Source organism: Rhinolophus sinicus, linkage group LG01, assembly GCF_036562045.2.
Source record: "Rhinolophus sinicus isolate RSC01 linkage group LG01, ASM3656204v1, whole genome shotgun sequence".
NCBI lineage: Eukaryota > Metazoa > Chordata > Mammalia > Chiroptera > Rhinolophidae > Rhinolophus > Rhinolophus sinicus.
The window spans coordinates 188972114-188990944 of NC_133751.1; the positions used below are offsets into that span (position 1 = coordinate 188972114).

Genomic DNA, 18831 nt, shown 5'->3' on the forward strand with positions numbered 1-18831 from the left:
TTATACATTATGTTAGGGTCATTTGTACCTCATAATTCTTACGCAAGTGGCTTTTCCTTGGCAAGAATCAATGCACCAAATACTATTCCATGTCCCAGTTTATGAAATCAGAGTCAAGACAGATGTCTAGATAAATATTCTGAAAGTGCACAAGAATGGATTTGATTAAGTTGAGCTCCCTAATTCTTTATTGCTAAGTGTCAGAGGATGGGTTAGTCTCTCAATTCTGATTTCCAGGACTTTTTATTTTTTTATTTTTTACCCTTAGGACACTGCGAATCTTCCGCTTTTTCCAGGAGTTTTCCCTGGGGACAATTAGGGCTGTACACGCATCTAAAATCCAGGGACTGATGGGCATGCAAAAACAATGGGAAAGGCATTTATGGAAGAAAATGAAGTGAGAAAGAAATGTTAGGGTCAAAACTAAAAATGTTCCCCTGTTAGAAAATGTGTGTAATCCAAGCCAACTGTTGGCTTCATCTTATCTCGTCCACTGCAGGAACTGCGTCCGGAGCTCTCAAGGTAACTAGGCAACGACGTTGCCGTGGTAACCTGGGAAGCGCAGAGGGCACCAACGCGTAAGGCTGGGGCCGCCCTTCCCTGCCCAGAGCTGGCCTAGTGGGAGTGGGGGAGGGAGTGTCAGGCTCTCGCGAGAACTGCGTGGGGTCGTCTGTAAGCGTCTTCGAGGTTGCTCTTAGAGACGCGGAGGGGCGGCAGGGGGCGGGGGTTCGAAGCTGTGCTGATGGCTGCTCAACGAGGGATGCCCAGCTCGGCCTTGCAGGTTCTGGAGGAAGCGTTGGGCATGGGCCTGACGGATGCCAGGGACACCGCGTCTGCGGTGGCCGCCGAGGGCGCCTACTACCTGGAGCGTATCCTTCCCGAGTAGGCGCGGCCTCCAGGCGCGGGCGCGGTAACGGGTACTGGGGACGAGGGCGCGATGTTCCTACTCGGGGACGCCCTAGGAGGCTTGGGGCCACCGAACCGGAGGCTTGGGGCCACCGAACCGGTCGGGACGCCTTTTTGACCGCAAGGTGGCGTCTCTGCCATCGCAATCCTCTGATAGGTACCAGTGAATTTTTCGCTTGTTAAAATGTTAGGCTGCCGCGTTCCTATTGGAAAAACAGTTGAAAGACCGTTAGGAGTCTCGTGCTTGGTAACAGCTCAATAAAACTTTGCATAGAAGTTTTCTGTGAAGGCGGCACATACAAATGGATCCAACCCTCTTTTCGCTTAGTGGTTTTCCTAAATAAGCCCTCAAGCTTCCAGAATGCCTTCAGAACAAATTAAATTGAGAAAGTTAGGAGATTAGGGAAAGACGTCTGCCTTTGGGCTTTTAAGGAGCTGAAGCTCAGAATATCCATCCAGCTCGTGTGCAATGCTTAAATGATTAGTTTTGGTAGCATCAATTTCCTGGGTAGTTTCAATTTTAGCTACTTAATAATTACTTTTTTTTTCTTAGCAATTAAATGACGTCCTGGTGAGCTGACAAGATTCAGATGTGTTGGGAAAAAGCCGGATAGTGATGAGCGATTATCAATGGAAATACCAGAAAAATTGAATAGCCACATGTGGGTAATTCTATTAAGTTCACTATTTCTCGTGTAAGGCTTTTGAGTTCCTCTCCTTTAGGCATATAGATTAATTGTACTGGAGAGATGGAGAGGGTTCATGAGAAAAAAGATACCTACTCCTTTCTTCAGGCAGGTAGAAGGGGGGTGGATTATCTCTTTATTGGTCAAGATATCAAGGAAACTCCAAAATCTACATATATACATACACACACATCCTTTTATTTATTTATTGTCCAACTAGTCACTCCAGTTTTAATTCAAGATTTCAGAGATCCAGCAGTGATTCATTTTGTGAGCTTTGGCAAACTGATTAACCTGTCCTGACTGAGGCATAGTACACATCCCTGCTACAGGGAGCTTTGAAGAACTTAGTTGAAAAGATCAAAGAACATACGTAGTATTTTATTCAATGCAAATATGATTTTTCCAGGTATGTAAGTTTGAAGAGTTGGAAAGTTATTTGAATGAAATATGTGGGTGCTTTAGTGTCTTACATGAGGTTTTATACTCATTTTTATAGCTCTAACAAGGTTTTTCAGTAATACTCCTTTTTAAATGGAGACACAAGTCAACATTTCTTTGAGAGCTTATCTACATCGAATACGAAGTTACCCAGTGTCGTTGGTAGGAAATGATAACCAGTCATCTTAACATTTTGTCTGATTAAAATGATTTCTATCACATAGTTTAATTGTTAACATGAGACATAACACATTGAGGTAACTTTCTGCAAACATTTTTGTGAAATAAATGGTGAAACTCCAATGTAGCACAACTTTCCGCAGTGAAAATCAGGATGACTTAATTGCTGGGGAAATGACTGAGTCACTACTTGTCAACATAGAGCAGCTTTTAGAGAACAATTTTACCATGACTTCTCTAAATAATCACATTTGTAAATATAAGCAACTCTAATTTTTCAGGATTTTATTATCCAGTGTGTGAATTATCTAGCCCCTTTACTTTTCTTTCATCTCTCTTTGCTTGACTGACTACTATTTTGGGTTTCAACAAAACAGTATTTACCCAGTCAATTTTCCTATATTCACTGCAACATTCAGGTAAGAGGTTTAGTCACGGGAGAGACTTTACCTCTTAGTTAAAATGAAGTTTGAGGATTACTTCTGAATGCCAATTATCCCTGTACCCCTGAGCTCTCTTAACGTGCATAATTAAGAGTTGACTCTATAATGTTATTTGACATTGTTTCTTAAGGCAATTATGATAGTTGCTGAAGTGAGACTTTCCTGGGTTTTAAAGTGTTTAGATCTCAGGTAATTTAATTGAGCTATTGCAGTGGATAAATAAAAATTATAATATGCACAAATGAATCAGAAATCTGATGTTCTCTACTTTGCACATACACTTCATCACTTCTAATCTACATTTGTTTTTGGACTTCCTTTATTTATTATGGAACAGATGCTCCTAGAACACTAGACAACAAGCTATCAATATTGAGCAAGGCTTTGAAAGGTTGACTTAAATTCTCTAGGAAATCACCGTTTTCTTTGCTTTTAAACAATCATAGATAAAGAACATGTACGGAGGAGTGTGGCAAAACCAAAAACATGGCCAGGAGCCACCATGGGGGGACGGCTTCATTCATAAAGGCCCCACATTCTTTACAACAGTTTGGAGTATGTGTTCAGGAAAAAATTTCTTGCCCCTGCAGTGCCCCTGCCTTGTAAACTCCTGGCTGTAACAGTGCCACCTGTTTTTCTTCTGAAACACTTCACAATAGCATTGCTTTTATGTTTTAACCTTGCACAAGATGAGATACAAACACAGATGACGTAGTTCTTATCTCCAGCTTTAAGAAACCTAGTCATGAAGTGCATAAATCCTCTGGAGAACTCTTCATTAAGAAAGGTATTTGTGGCATTGTAAAATATACGGCTAGATTTTAGCTATGTGACTTGTAAAGGGCCTAGTAGGTGTCTCTAGAATTTGTAAGGATGGTTGGTTGTCTTTTGCGAATGAATCCTCTATTAGAAATCAATACAACTTGGGTGAGGTTTTCAATTGCAAGCTGTGACCTCTGGCTGCCTGTTACTGTGTGGCTGTAGATGTTTGGGAGTGCCCCATTCCACTTGGGAGAAGCACGCTGGAATGAATTGTACTAAGAAAGCTAATGCTTAATTGATTTTGTTGCTATTATTCTTATCCAGAGAAAGACCTTGTTCAAGGAAGAGTAATGGAATAAATAAACTTTAGGATCTAAAGTGGAGCCCCCAAAGTGATTTTGTTGTTGTTGTTATCTACCTCCCTTTGCCCTGATTCTTGCTCCCCTAACTAGCTTTTGATTATATTAGATAATACAATTCTAACACTAAGAATTTGGCTTCTTAGATCATGGACGTAAGTTTGCTGGCCACTGGAAAGGTGTCCTCTGGCCCTAACAGCAATTTTTGAGGATTGAGTGAGTTAAGCCAGCTCTTTGAGGCTAATCAACTTTGGATGCAGCCCTAAATTCAACTGTTATTGAAAATGCAAAACTAAGGATTCCAGACCCTGAAACATGGTGATCACGCTAAATTACCCATTGAAGATGTATATTTGTCTTAAGTGACATCCCTAGCTGATCTTTTGTTGCACTAATAATGTTCCCTGATAACTTTGTTTAATTAACATTGAACTTTTGTCATTTAAAAACATTTTATTCTTTTAACATTTAAAATTTTTTTCCTTTGTTGTTTCTCTGGAATGTTTATGGTGAGAAGATATTTATGAAATCCTTAATAATCCTTATGTACTCCAGTAGTGTATTTAGTATCATTGGAAAACTGAATTTGCCCATGGATGCTTAGTTACACCCTACGTATAGTCAAATAAAAAGGATAGAGAGTCTGAATATATAATGTAAAGCAAGAGGCATGTTACTAAACCCAGACTGCTGAATTTTACAAGCATGAAAGTCATAGGCTATATGGAGAGAAAAAAATGTGTTTTGTTCCGTGTCCTCTAGGTCAGGCAAACTTTAATATGCATATGAATCAAAGTTATGGATCTTTAAGTGAAGACTCTAATTCCATAGGTCTGAGTCAGGGTTGAGATTCTGCATTGCTAACAAGCTCCCAGGTGCTGCTGGTAAGAACTGTAATAGGAGTAGCAAGGCTGCAGACAGAGATCTTAACCTCTAACCTTTATATTCTCAGATAGAGGTATAATATGCAGAGTTGACCCTTTTGAATGTCCTGGCTTAGAAGTTGGAAAACATACATCACCACCCACTGTGAGAACCAGGAGGCTTATATGTTGAAAGAAAGTTATTTTCTAGTTTCTGAGGCAGACTGAGCTGTCACTGTCCAGGGCAAGGGTGGCCAATACATTTCCACTGAAATGGAAGTGGCCTCCTGGTATGTGGTGTTAATAAGAATTCTGAGACCTCATGAAGACTCCGTGGGAAAGACTGCAGGAAGCAAACAACAGTGGGGAAAGTGGCAGCAAGCATTCCAATTTGTCATCTTTGGTTTATATTATTCAGTTAACTTACTTTATTTTAACTGACTTTCCTAAGAAAGGGAACATAACTGATGTTCACTGTTTACAGTGCTTTTATTTCATTAAGTGAAATGTTGATTGTGGAGGATTCAGGCTAGATTTTAGATTGCCTTTGTGTACATTGGCTCTGTAGTGAAGGCAAAGATTACAAACCAATTTCTGTCTACAGTAGCTTTGGGAAATCATGTAAAATATAATTAGCTGTATGTCTCACTCCAGTTCTTTATAAAGATGCCACTGCTTGCAGTGATTGCTACCTACAAATGCAGTAGTGGAAGAGACCAGTGTGTGAGGAACTTCGTGTGCTGCTCACAGCTGAACATTGTTTCTTTCTTGGCTGTGGTCCATTTGCACAACTTTGTGACCCCGTCATGCCAACCGACACCTCAAACTCTGCTCCATTACTCCGGCTGAAATACTTCTCTGAGGCTTCTTGCAGTTGTGTCTTCTGTAGTATGGTGATGGATCTAGTGTTCCCTGGCAGTTTCAATGTGGGTATATATTGGCCTACTTCCTGATAGGATCTAGAAGGTCAGGATCTGGTGATCATTCTGCTAGTGCAAAAGTACCATGTTTCCCCGAAAATAAGACTGGGTCTTACATTAAGGTTTGCTCCAAAAGACACATTAGGGCTTATGTTCAGGCGAGGTCATCCTGAAAAACATGCTAGGGCTTATTTTCTGGTTAGGTCTTATTTTCGGGGAAACATGGTACCAATTAGTTCACACATGGTGAATAAATGCCAAGGAACTGATTCGTACAATGCAAACTCACAAATACTATTAAATTTCTTCCAGGGCAAGTGGGCATGTGAGGAGTGGGACCCTTGGTCTGAGTCCAGGCTATGACTCTAGGACACAGAACGTGGCATGGAAGTAGGTGGTACTATGGCTGCAGACCAGGAAGGAAAGGGGGGCCACAGATAGTACTCTGGGCAAGAGCAGACTAGAAAACCAGGCACAGTGTTAAGTGTCAGGTCAAGGTCAAACAGGTAGGCAGGCAAGAACCAGATCTGAGGGAAAAAAATAAATGACAGGGTGCAAAAACAATGAATTTTGGAACTGGAGTTCAGGGATATTCTTTGAAGGAATCCTTGGAGTTAATGGGAAGGGAGTTTTGTAAGGGGATTAGAGTCAGCTTGGCATTAAGAAACTGATCTTAAGCCAGAACGCCAGTTTATTATTCTGCAGTGGAAAAATAACTGCATGAGAATCGTGACCAGTTTAACTGTATGGACATTTCCTGGAGAATAGCATCACCTAATACATTAGATAACCGATGACAAAGTTGCCTGGTATAGGTAGAACCAGAGTAAAGGTTTTTATCTTTCAGGCAATTCTGATGAATTGCCCATTTCCACTCTTGCAATATTGCTTCTAAAGTAGTGCTTTTCACGTGTGGTATTCTGCCCATTCTGCTTCACGCTGTCTTTCTGGCTGTCCCAAGGGCCAGGGGATCAACATCTGTACAACCCACAGTGTTCTCTTCCTGAGGACCTACCATACGAGTGTAATTTCTCTCCTGCTTTGGTACAAGAAATTGCTGTATATGTGCTGAGAAACTCATCTGTTTGCATCGGATGGACACTGAATCGGTGTCTGAGTACATCCCCCTTTCATCCTGACTGCTGGGAAACTCAGAGTCAAACCTGTGGCCTGCAGTTAACAAAATGCATGGGACCTGTGGCATGTAATGCATCTTTACCTTATTTCTATTTCCCTTTCTCTCCTAATTTCCATGTTCATTTATTTTTATATTTTGTGCTGTGTGCATATTTGTAAACTGCCACAGAATCATTTTGGGGTTCATTATTGCCTTTGTCCGTGTGTTGCTAGCCAGCTAGGCAGCCAAACATGCATGCTGATGTACATGCCAAAGTATGTCTGTTTCTTCAGTAACACTGCAACATCACATTTCAACTGAGTCTCTTCTGGGAAGATTTTCTGTTCATATCGTCTTGTGGATACAGAAAATATCAATCAAGGAGGGTACGGGTTCCTATTTTGGGTATTTGTCCTGTTCTGACCTTTTGTCTCTTAATCTCTTGCCCTTGGTTAATTTAATCTTTGGTTCTGTAACCCTTTTATACTTCTTCCTTTAAGGTCTCCTTCCTTTAAGGTCTTCACATTGAGCTATTTAAATGATTCAGCTGTTGATAGTATAACACTTGAGAGATTGAAAAAGAGAGAGGTGAGAGTGCATTAACTAGGGTATTGGTAAAAATTGCCTTGTCCTGTCGTGTCACTGTAGAAACAGTATGGTGTAGTAGACAATTCGTGGCATTTGTATTCAAGAAACTTGTCTTTGTCACTCATAGCTTTATGATTTTGGGCAAATCTATTAATCTCTTTGATTCATTTTTTTTCAATTTAGAGATGACTGTATTTGCATATCAATCTCACAAGGTTATGAGAATAAATATGATTATGATCCACGTCACAATACTTTTTAAGCTTTGAAAATGGTAGTTATTTTTTTCTTAATCTCTTTTGATTGTGGGTAAACAAAATATATTACTAGTGATTAAAATCCATCGCTTAGAATATTTTCTGTGTGTTCAGGTGTTGTTTGATATTTCATAGCTTTGAGAACAAATCACCTTTTCCCTCTACATATTGCTATGCTTAGCAACCTTTGCTTGCAGGTTTCTTCCTCACAGTAATCTTGGCAGCAGTTGGTTTATTTACAATTATAAAGTCTACCCATAACATTATAGAATATTTACTTTTTTGTGTAATTTATTATGGTATAAACAGTGATGAGGGATGGCATTGCTTTTCTTGAGACTTAATGACAAGTGATTGCTTACAGAATCAACTCCTAGTAGTTGTCTCTCAGACGGAGGCATCCTTTTCCATAAATAGAAGCTGACTTTCTATAGCTAAACCTTGGGAAATTTTCTCTCCTTAAGTGAAAATGTGTCAGATAAATATAAATCTGGAAACGGAGGAAGATTTAAAATGTCTTTAATCCATTTATGTTAGCATATGGGGGAACTGGGTCATGGGACACTTATGAGAGTTTCTCTACAGGTTTCTCATCTTTTTCTAGAATAAACAAAATAATAACAAACACTTGTATAACATTTACTATAAGCCATGCACCATTCTAAATGATTTATGTATGCTAACTCTTTTAATACTCTTGAAACCCTGTAAGGTGGTAAGGTAGCCAGCCTCCAGAATCATGCCCAGTGATCTCCACCTCCTTATAAATGCTGTTGTATAAGTACCCTCACATACTGAAGTGGGTCGACCTCTGTAACCAATAGAATGTTGAATAAATTATGATGTGTGACTTCTGAGGTTGTTCGTAAAAGATGCTGTGGCTTCTACGTTGTTTTCTTGGATTGCTTATTCTGGAGGCAGCTAGCCACAATGTCCTGAGGAAGTTTAAGAAGCCTATGGAGAGACCTACCTGGGGAGGATCTGAGACCCCAGCCAACAATATCAGTGAGTCATCAGGAAGTGGATCCTGTTGCCTCAGTTAAGCCTTCAAGCCCTGGCTGCCAGCATGACTGAGACCTCATGAGTGACCAGAATCCTCCAGCTAAACTGCTACTGAATTCCTGATTACAGAAACTATGAGATAATGGATGCTTATGGGTTTTTTTTTTAAGTTTTGGGGAGTTTGTTGTGCAGCAATAAGTTTAAAAAAAAGAAGAAGACAGAGTTTGGTACCCAGATGTGAGGCTCTAACATAAGAAATACCTTAAAGTATTGGAGTGGCTTTCCCTCTGAGCATTGGGCAACTATTGAAGTACTTTAAGTAGGATGTTAGTGAAAGGCAGGTGCTCTACTCCTGGTACTCAGTATGGGTGAGTTCAAGGTTATGGGATGGACTGTAGGTATACAACGTGTGTGTATGTGTGTGTGTGTGTGTGTGTGTGTGTGTGTGTGTGGTGGTTTAATCTGCTTTTAACTAGTTTTCTTCTTTTTTTTTTTTTAGCCTAAATTACTTTTCAGCATATTATTGGGAGAGACACATGTTTGACCATAAAATACTGACCCTTTGACAGGTATCTGGTTCCTGAGGATTGTTAATGAGTGAATTAGGCTTAAGTATCTCATCAAGTGATAAGGCATACAGTGAAGACTTATTGCTTATTATGGGGCTAACAAGAATATGTCTTTTAGAGGTTTAGAACTATGTGGAAGCTAATTGGCAAACACCTCAAGTATTTACATGCACAGAAAATCCATACAGAACAGGAGAGGTAGTACAGCATAGTGAAATCTGAACTTCTGGGGCTGGTTCCCAGCTCTGTTAGGTCCTAGCTGTGTAACCGTGTGCCTTTGAGTACTGATCTGTAAAATGGAGATACTACTTCCAGCTTTGTAAGTAGGATGAGGATGAAATGAGTTAATACATGTAAAACCCTCAGGACAGAGTCTGGTTTCAATTAAATACTGTGGAAGTGTTACTAGTTTTTATTACAAATAACGTGTATTGCTATATACACCTTCAGCTAACTCTTGGAAGACAGAATAACAGACAATTTCTTATAACAAGCAGCGAAATGAAAACTAGGCTAATCTCATCTTTGATTTTTGTAACCATTACTGTGCATTAAAATTTTTAATTTCATATCTTTTAAACTTGGTATAACCAAGCCTACATTTGAAGAAAAAAAATAAACCTGCCAACCAGTAAAATAACTGTTACATTGAAGTTTTAATTTATAATTAGTAACATAACTTCTGCAAATTTTATAGTGATGCTGTTAGAATGTCTTATTAGAGTCATTTCCATCGATATTTTAATGTTTATTTCTTGATAATTTGTGAACCACTTAATTATAATTACTGTGTAGTTTGTATTTGTTTAAAAATTAGGCTGCCTTTCTTGAGAAGAGAATTTAATTTTAAAATTAAGAAACACATATAAGAAAATAAAGTGAAGACTTAAATAACTTTCATTGATGAAAACTTTGAAATGTATTTTGTACTTATATTTAAATATTGGTGTGCCTTTTTTTTGTTTTTTAATTTACGATGCTTTAAACCAAATGAAATCAGTCTGTCTTCTGAATGACTCAGGAGCTCCGGAGAATTCAGAATGGTTTGAGATAAATTTGAAAAACTTACTATCATCATTTATTGTCCATTATTTTTCTTATTCCTTTCTAATTTATATTATTTTATGACATTGTATACTTTTGTAAGCCTTCTTAGAAACAAGTTGGAAATCATTAGATAGTAAATAAACAGATAGAAATAGCTTTTTGTGGGTTTGGGTTTTGTAGAACAATAATTTAAAATAAGAATTCAAATATTTTCTTTTAAAATATCTCTATTTGTAAGCTGTACGGGGAAGAGATATTTTTTAAAAATAGCTTAAATTACATGTATTTGCCAACTTGGTAAGATAATTGGATCTATTACTGTATTTTAAGGTCAAATCAATTTAAAATACAATCATTTCATTCCATATGTTTTGAGATTAAAACTTAACAAGATACTCAGAGGTCACCATAACTGAAGCATCTGAAGATGATTATGAATATGAAGAGGTAATTTGTTCATTTTAGGTATTCTCTAGATTAATTGTGATTTTTCTTGTGAAATATTTGGTTTATCCCTCCTTTCCTTCCTCCCGCCCTTCTTTCGGAGATGCTAGTTTTTCAACTGAATTTAGCTAATTTTAGCTGGTTAACAGTGAGTTGTGAAAATTGTATTTAAATTTGCAGATTGGTTAATACTTCTGGCTTTTTTTGGTTTTCCTGTTAATGTCCTGAGTCAGCTCCTTATCACCTGCCTTGTGGGTCCATACTACAGACTGGCATCTCTATGCAGCAGGCATTCCCTGTCATCCCGTCTGCTCTTGGCAAGGTTTCCCAGATGTGCACTGCCTAGCTGGAGCTCAGATCCTATGCGTCCTTCCAGCTTAACTGTACTTCTGTCTAATGTGTCACTGTCTCAAACCTTTCCTTTAATTCACTGTTCCAGTGAGTTCTATCATTTCTTCTGAGGCTTGGAGGATAGAGTCACTCCTACAGGACAGCAGCTGTGAATGAAACTGTGGATGCAAGCCTGGCCATTTCTGGCCTGGGCAAGCAAGAGACAGGACAAACACAGAACATAGGCTCTTTATTACTGCTTGTAATGGAGATGATATTAATATATACCATGTGAAATTACTGAATGAGTTAAATAAATGAAAAGGACTTAAAACTGATCACATAAGCATGTGGTAAGTGTTAACTATCATTAATGTCATAGAGTTGATTATATTCTTCCAAGAGCATAACATTCAGACCGTGAGTGTTTTTCTTTTCTTTTTTTTTTAATAACCTAAAAATTTGCAGTTGCTCACAGTAATTATGCAAAGGTAATGGGGAGAAAATCTGGGATAAGGAGAGAATGGTGGCATTTAGATGGTCTAACTTTTTTTTCAGCAGAGTTATTAGTCTACATTTGTTATTATAGATAAAAGTAGTTGTCCATAAGCTAATATTGAGTTTATTAGAAGTGACATTGAGTGATGTTATAGAGAAAGTCAGAAAGCCACCAGTTATCCATTTGTCATAGATCTTCAAAATGACATGGGGCCTTACGTAAAACATATTTTTTATCTTTTTTGAGGAAAAATCAGTTCTGAAATGAAATAAGGTATTTTTATATTCCTGATAACCCTTCCTATCCTTTGCTTTCTGTGTGATTTAGATACCAGATGACAATTTTAGTATTCCAGAAGGTGAAGAAGATCTGGCAAAAGCAATTCAGATGGTTCAAGAACAGGCTACAGATACTCATATTTTGGTGAGAATTTTAAACACAACCATTTCCTGCAGTTTAACAGTGATAACTTTTTATGTGAAATTTTGAAAGTCATTTAAATTTCAAGTACTTCACTTTACTTACAAATGCAGCCCTATAACCTTCTATGTCTTTTTCATTTCTATTTCTTTATCCTGAAACCTTCCTTTTAAGTAAGTAGTCATATGAGGTCTGCCAATTAAGTTCTTGAACTTGTTGCAACATAAAATGATGGGATTCCTATAAAATTGAACTTACTTCAGAATTGACAATTTAATGTTGATAGCAAAGATGTTTTTAAAAGTGCTTTATATTTTCATACCAACACTAATTTAAAAGAACGGTTTTTTTTAATGAGGTAGCCTTTTTCTACTGAGAAATGTGAAGGAAATTGTGATACTCTTTTTAGTTGCAGGTTTGACTTCCTCAGTGCTAAATAATATGTGATAGACTTCACTCCAAATTCTACCCTATGTCAATCTTTCCATATTTTGTAGACTTCCTCTGTCTAAAAATCCAGTAACTCCTTTCCAAGATATCTGTCTGTTCTTAATTGAAAAAAGCTCAAACTAAGACGTTCTTGAATCTGGAACTGATTACATTCTGTTACATTCAAAATGGAGAGCTCTAGCTCATAGTAAACTGCATTTTCTAATGTGTCTTATGCATATAGTTCCTTCTAAGGAGACACAAAGTGAAGTCTACTATTACACATTGACTTATTAGTTCGTTGGATATCACAATACAGTAATTTATGGGAATAGTTTTAAAATATAGCATTCTGAATGATAAGTAGCAAAAGCATATCAGTTGCATGATGTTTATTTGCAACTTCTCATTTTCCCTCTTTACATAATTAAGTAAAGAAAGATATAAAAAATACTTTATGAACTACTCATTTGTATTGGTACTTGGCAAGGTAAATGTGCCTAACACAATGCTTGGCACATAGTAGGTAGTAAATGAATAGCAGCAGAGTAAGTGAATGAATAAATGAATCATTGAATGAAAATATTGTGACCCAAACTAATTGCTTCTTTGTATCTGGTATCATAATAGAACTTGTTTGTAAATCCAAAGTTGTTTGTGAATCCATGGAACAAATAAAATGGAGTTGTTGTTGTATCTGCTGAACCAAGTATCAGTAATTCTTCTCTCATCAATTTCTCAGAAGGTTTCTTTTATCATAATCTTGCAGGAGTTAACTTTCTAGATTTCTGATGTATTGATAGCTGGTTTACTCTCATTTAAGTTCCGGGTACCTGTTTTTTGAGTCTTTCAATGAACAATGCTAATGCAGAAAATTCACAAAAAATTGCTTTTTAGCTTTTAAAATTAAATATGGGTTCATTTTATGATGAGCACATCAGTTGTGCATTTCTAATTTGTTTTTTATTTTCTATAGTGTTTTATCTTCAGAAACTAGCTTTGAGTTGTTCCATGGGCTTTCTGTTTCAATGAATATTTATTGCTTATGAAACAACCTTCCTTTTGTTAGGATCTTATTACATCTGTTTAAGTAAGATATATTTTCTTCTGTGTTGGAGGGTGCAGTAGTCCCTATTCAATGAGGACTTTAAAATTTTTCATTAACGATTGCAAGTAAAAGGTCATCATATTAGGAAAGTTGAATATAGTTAAAATAGTTGAAAAATTGTTAAAAATTATTGAAGTAGTTGAAATAATTGAAAGTTGGAAATGTAAATAGTCTTTTTGTTAAACATTAACAAAACTACTTATTGAATGCTTCACATTTAAATAAATTCCTTTGATTTTCTTTTAACCTTGGTAATACCGTGTTTCCCTGAAAATAAGACCTAGCGGGACCATCAGCTCTAATGCGTCTTCCAGAGCAAAAATTAAGACCCGGTCTTATAGTAAAATAAGACCGGGTCTTATATAATATAGACATTAAAGTGGTTTGCAATGCTTTGTAACAGTGCCACTCTTCCCGCTATTTTTTTTTTCTGTTTTGGAAAATAATAGTTCTTTTTCACAAAAATATGTTAATCTATCATACTAGTTATAGGTTTTATTATTATTACTTAAAAATAAATTAATATTTAAAAATTTAATTTCTAATATAGTAGCTATTGATAGATAGAATCCATATAAACAAAAGCTCTCTGTAGTCCTCAGTACTTTTTTAAGAATATAAAAGTGTGTTGTGGACATAAAGTTTGAGGAGTTTTGTATAATTTTATTCTAAGAAATTTTCCAATGTATTAAGAATTTTTTTATCAAGTATTATTCTTGTTAAGAATTATATTGTTATAACAAAAAAGTAGTCTAGGATTAGTAAATTTGTATTCCTTTTATTTAGACCTGAAGGATCACCACCTTTATTTTAAATTGTATATATCATAAATGCTAATGAATTAAATAGGAAAAATAATTTTCGTTACTGTTATAGGTCCAATGACTAAGTGACAATAAAAAGGTTTTTGTCTTGATTGAGTCCCTTGATGTACACATTTAACTGCAATTAAAGAACCAGGCTGCTTTTTCCTAAAGTCTTCCTTATAGATTCTTCAAGCCCGTATATTTGACTGAATATGAGTGAAAGAATTGATGAAATGAACTCCCAAATAAAATAAGGTTTATGTTTTAAGACCACTTGGTTTTTATTGTTTATTTTCTTTCTCACTAGTCAACAACAGTTCTCAAAGGAACTCACTGACTTTGGAACAGCTCAGAGTATATCAAGTCACTTAATTTTGATACTTGGTCCAGTAATTCTTTGCTGTTGAACATTTCATTAGTTCTTAAGTCCTATCGAATTGGATGTTGTCATCCTCTCTCACCCCTCGCTTAGACCAGCTTCCGCTACCATCCGCCTTCTCTCACTAGCGCTAATGTATGTTGCTGGTGCTGTGCTTCCCTCTCCTTCACCTGAGAGATGTTTCCAAATATGTGTTTTAATCTGTCTATGTAAATCCTCAGTGACTCTTCCCTTCCACCTTCCTTTGCCTTCTTGCTATGCTTCCCATCTAGTGTTCCAATCTCCTCTTTGGTCCTTTCTCCATAACACCTGGAGATTGAATGGACTGACCTCTCACCCCTTGTCTTTGCCTCTGATGTTTTTCTGGCTTTGAATTTCCTTCCGTCCCCTTCCGTCCTTCATCTGCTGAGCTTCCTCTTCTATGAACTCCAGCCTAAGCATCTCCTTAACAAAGCTTCATTCACTTACTCAAGACAAGTGAAATATTTTTCTCCTTTATCTATCACTTTATCAGCTCTCTACTATTGTACTCATTGCACTATCTAGAAACCTCTCTAGAAAATTTCAACTTGATAACTTTCATATATAAAACTAAGCTATATGCTAGAGCCACCTCTGTCACCAACAGATTTCTGGATCACATGTGGATGGAATATTTTTTTATAATTCAGCAATCTTCAAAGTGGGGCATATTTTGCTAGCTTGTAGAGTGCTTGTTCTTTTTGTGCTTATTCTGAGGTGTTTTATTACCATCATCATTAAATTAGTGATAAAGCCACAATGAGAGTTGTACAGAATGTGTAATTGAGATAAAAGTGCAACTTAAAATTATATAAATGTACTTATTCATTGTGTATATTACAGCAATGTAGATTTATGAACAGGCTTTTATCATGTAACCTTATCACAAATAATACAGTTCCATAGTGCTATTTTTGTTTACATGTTTTGTTTTTACTCAACTAGTCTTTCAATTCCTTGAGACAGGAGCTGTGTCTTATTCACATTTAATTCCTATCACCTTGCATAGTGCCTGGTATATGGGAGATGTTCAGTATATATATATATATATATGTGTGTGTGTATATATGTGTGTGTATATGTGTGTGTATATATATGTATATATATGTGTGTGTATATATGTATATATATGTGTGTGTATATATATGTATATATGTATATATATGTATATATAGTGAATATTATGTATATAAAGATAAAACAGCATTTATGATCACATTATAGTGTAGGATGTGTGTGTGTGTGTGTGTGTGTGTGTGTGTTGTGTTTAAGGCAGGACTATGGATTAGACACATAGTATGTTGATAGGATTATAAACCTCAATGTGTAAGTAAGAACTATGGAAGTTTAAGGTGGCTGGATTTCTGTTCTGGATGTTTCAAAGTGTGTATGTCAGACGTATTTAGGAAGAGACAGAATAAAATTTATTTAAGAAGGCAGGCATCAATCTGTGAGGTGTTTTGCAATCATACAGACATATAGACAAACAGCAGCCCAAAGGCATGTAACAAACTCAAGTAGATACAATCTCTGTGTTCCTGATTCCTTCAATTATTGACATTTTATTTCATCCTATAAAATGTCATACTCACATTTACTGACCCAAAATGCCAAGGTATAGCATTTATTATTGTATAATGAACGTTTGCTTCCAGCTGTTGTGCTCTGACCTAAAAATTATATAATCATCCACCATAATGCAAAGACTAGAAGGCAGGCTCGCTGTACTCTGCTACTTTGGCATCTTCCATGATGTTTTTTATAGGGTCCTGCACATAATCAACATTGTTACCAGAAATAAACTCACATATGGGCAGATAATTTTTAACAAGGAGCCAAAAGCATACAATGGAGAAAAGAAAGCCTCTTCAATAGATGGTGCAGGGAAAATTAGAAAGCCTCATGCAAAAGAATGAAACTACTATCTGTCAGCATATACTAAATTAACTCAAAGAGGATCAAAGACCTAAATGTAAGACCTGAAACAATAAATTGCATAGAAGAAAATACAGGTACTAAATGTATGGACCTTGGGTTCAGAGAGGATCTTACGAATTTGACCTCAAAGGCACGGGAAGTAAAAGCAAAAATAAAATAAATGGAACTACAAGAGACTAAAAAGATGCACAGCAAAAGAAACCATCAATAAAACAAAGAGGTACCCAGCCGAATGGGAGAAGACATTTGCAAACAACAACTCTGATAAGGGGCTAATATCCAAAATATGTAAAGAATTTGTACAACTCAACAACAGCAAAACAATCCAATTAAAAAATGGGCAGAGGATCTGAACAGACACTTCTCCCAAGAAGACATACAAATGGCCAACAGATATATGAAAAAATGCTCAACTTCACTAGCTATTAGGGAAATGTGTATCAAAACCACAATGAGTTATTGTCTCACACTAGTTAAAATGGCTATCATCAACAAGACAAATAAGAGCAAGTGTTGGAGAGACTGTGGAGAAAAAGAAACCCTCATGTATTGCTATATTGCTGGTGGGAATGTGAATTGGTATGGCCACTATGGAAAACAGTATGGAGGTTCCCCCCAAAATTAAAAATAGAATAACCATACCATCGAGCAATCCTCCTTGTGGGTGTCTACCCCAAAAAATCTGAAAATATTTATCCATAAAGATATATGTACCCCGATTCATTACAGCGACATTCATGGTGGCCAAGACATGGAAACAACCAAAATGTTCTTCAATAGATGATTGGATGAAGAAGATGTGGTACATATACACAGTGGATTATTACTCGGCTATAAGAAAAGATGAAATATTGCCATTTGTGATAACATGTATGGATCTTGAGATTATCAAGTTATGCAAGTAAGTCAGTCAGAAAAAGTTGAGAACTATATGATTTTACTCATAAGTGGGTTTAAAACTGAAAGCAACAAATGAACAAGACAAAGAAAGAAAAACTCACAGACACAGACAACAGTTTGGTGGTTACCAGGGGTTAAAGGGAGAGGAGGGTAATAGAAGAAGGTAAAGGGGTCAAATATATGGTGATGGAAGGAGAACTGACTCTCGGAGGTGAACACACAATGCAATGTATCGATGATTATAGAATTGTGTTAAAGAATTGTACACTTGAAACCTATATAATTTTACTAACTGATGTCACCCCAATAAATTTAATAAAATCATTTACAAAAAAATAATTAGGAAAGAGATTCCAAATTATTCTGCTGGACTTTTTAAATTTGTTTTTCTTTTTAGAATTTTAAAACCCTACTTATTTGTGAGAAATTTTGTGTAGCTCTCCAAAGTTGCTTGAACTCGTCATTGTTTTGAATGTCATAACAGATAGTAGTAATTACCATCAGCGTTGAATTATGTATAGCACTCTTGAAAAGAAATTTTTAGGGCAACAAAGATTCTTTTGCTTCACTGCATGTCTGTGAAACCATTCTGTGAGTTCTGTGTCACCTGGTATGTAACCGCCATGTTTCCCCGAAAATAAGACCTAGCCGGACAATCAGCTCTAATGCGTCTTTTGGAGCAAAAATTAATATAAGACTGGGTCTTATTTTACTATAATATAAGACCGGGTATAATATAATATAATATAATATAATATAATATAATATAATATAATATAATATAATACAATACGAGGTCATATGTTAATTTTTGCTTCAAAAGACGCATTAGAGCTGATTGTCCAGCTAGGTCTTGTTTTTGGGGAAACACGGCATTACCAGGTTAGGGAGGAAAAGTAGGAAGGAAAAGTTCACTGTTTAGTTTTTGTATGAGAAAATATATCTGTCCATCCAAATGACCAGCAGTCAGATTAATGAGTTCTGGCCAATGAGAAGAAAATGAATGCACTTTGGAAACAATGATACTGTTAATATTTTAAAGGATTTACCTATTTATGTTATACCCTGACTTAATACAGTACTTTTTATGACTGTCCGGATTTCATATCTCACTTGCTGAAAGAGTACCATTTTTCTAGTTTAGGTGTCTGCAAACTCGTTCTCTCAAGGGTCACATAGTAAACATTTTAGGTTTTGAGGGCCTTAAGTTCTCTGTTGCAAGTCATCAACTCTCTCAGTACAGCAGCAGCCATAGACAATATGTAAATGAATGGGTGTGGCTGTATTCTAATCAACTTTTTTTATGAGAACAATTAGCTGATGCCTCATCTAGTTGATAGACTTATTTACCTCTATTATGAAATAGTAATGCAAGCCTCCTCCTTTGCCCATAATTTCTTTCATAGTGTTTCTAAAA

General features: G+C 36.4%; 1 protein-coding gene across 4 annotated transcripts in view; it reads left to right on the plus strand.

Moving 5' to 3' along the window:
• The first annotated feature begins 593 nt into the window (after positions 1-593).
• The window catches only part of SPAG16 (sperm associated antigen 16), a 747944-nt gene continuing 729706 nt past the window's right edge, over positions 594-18831 (plus strand). The window contains exons 1-3 of one of the 4 annotated variants that reach the window (XM_074312750.1): positions 594-869; positions 10541-10587; positions 11741-11836. In XM_074312750.1, coding sequence (XP_074168851.1) covers positions 743-869; positions 10541-10587; positions 11741-11836 — 270 coding nt within the window. In that variant the 5' untranslated portion in view covers positions 594-742. The remainder of the gene's footprint in view (positions 870-10540; positions 10588-11740; positions 11837-18831) is intronic. The other 3 variants (XM_074312767.1, XM_074312777.1, XM_074312756.1) reach the window with 3 other exon arrangements.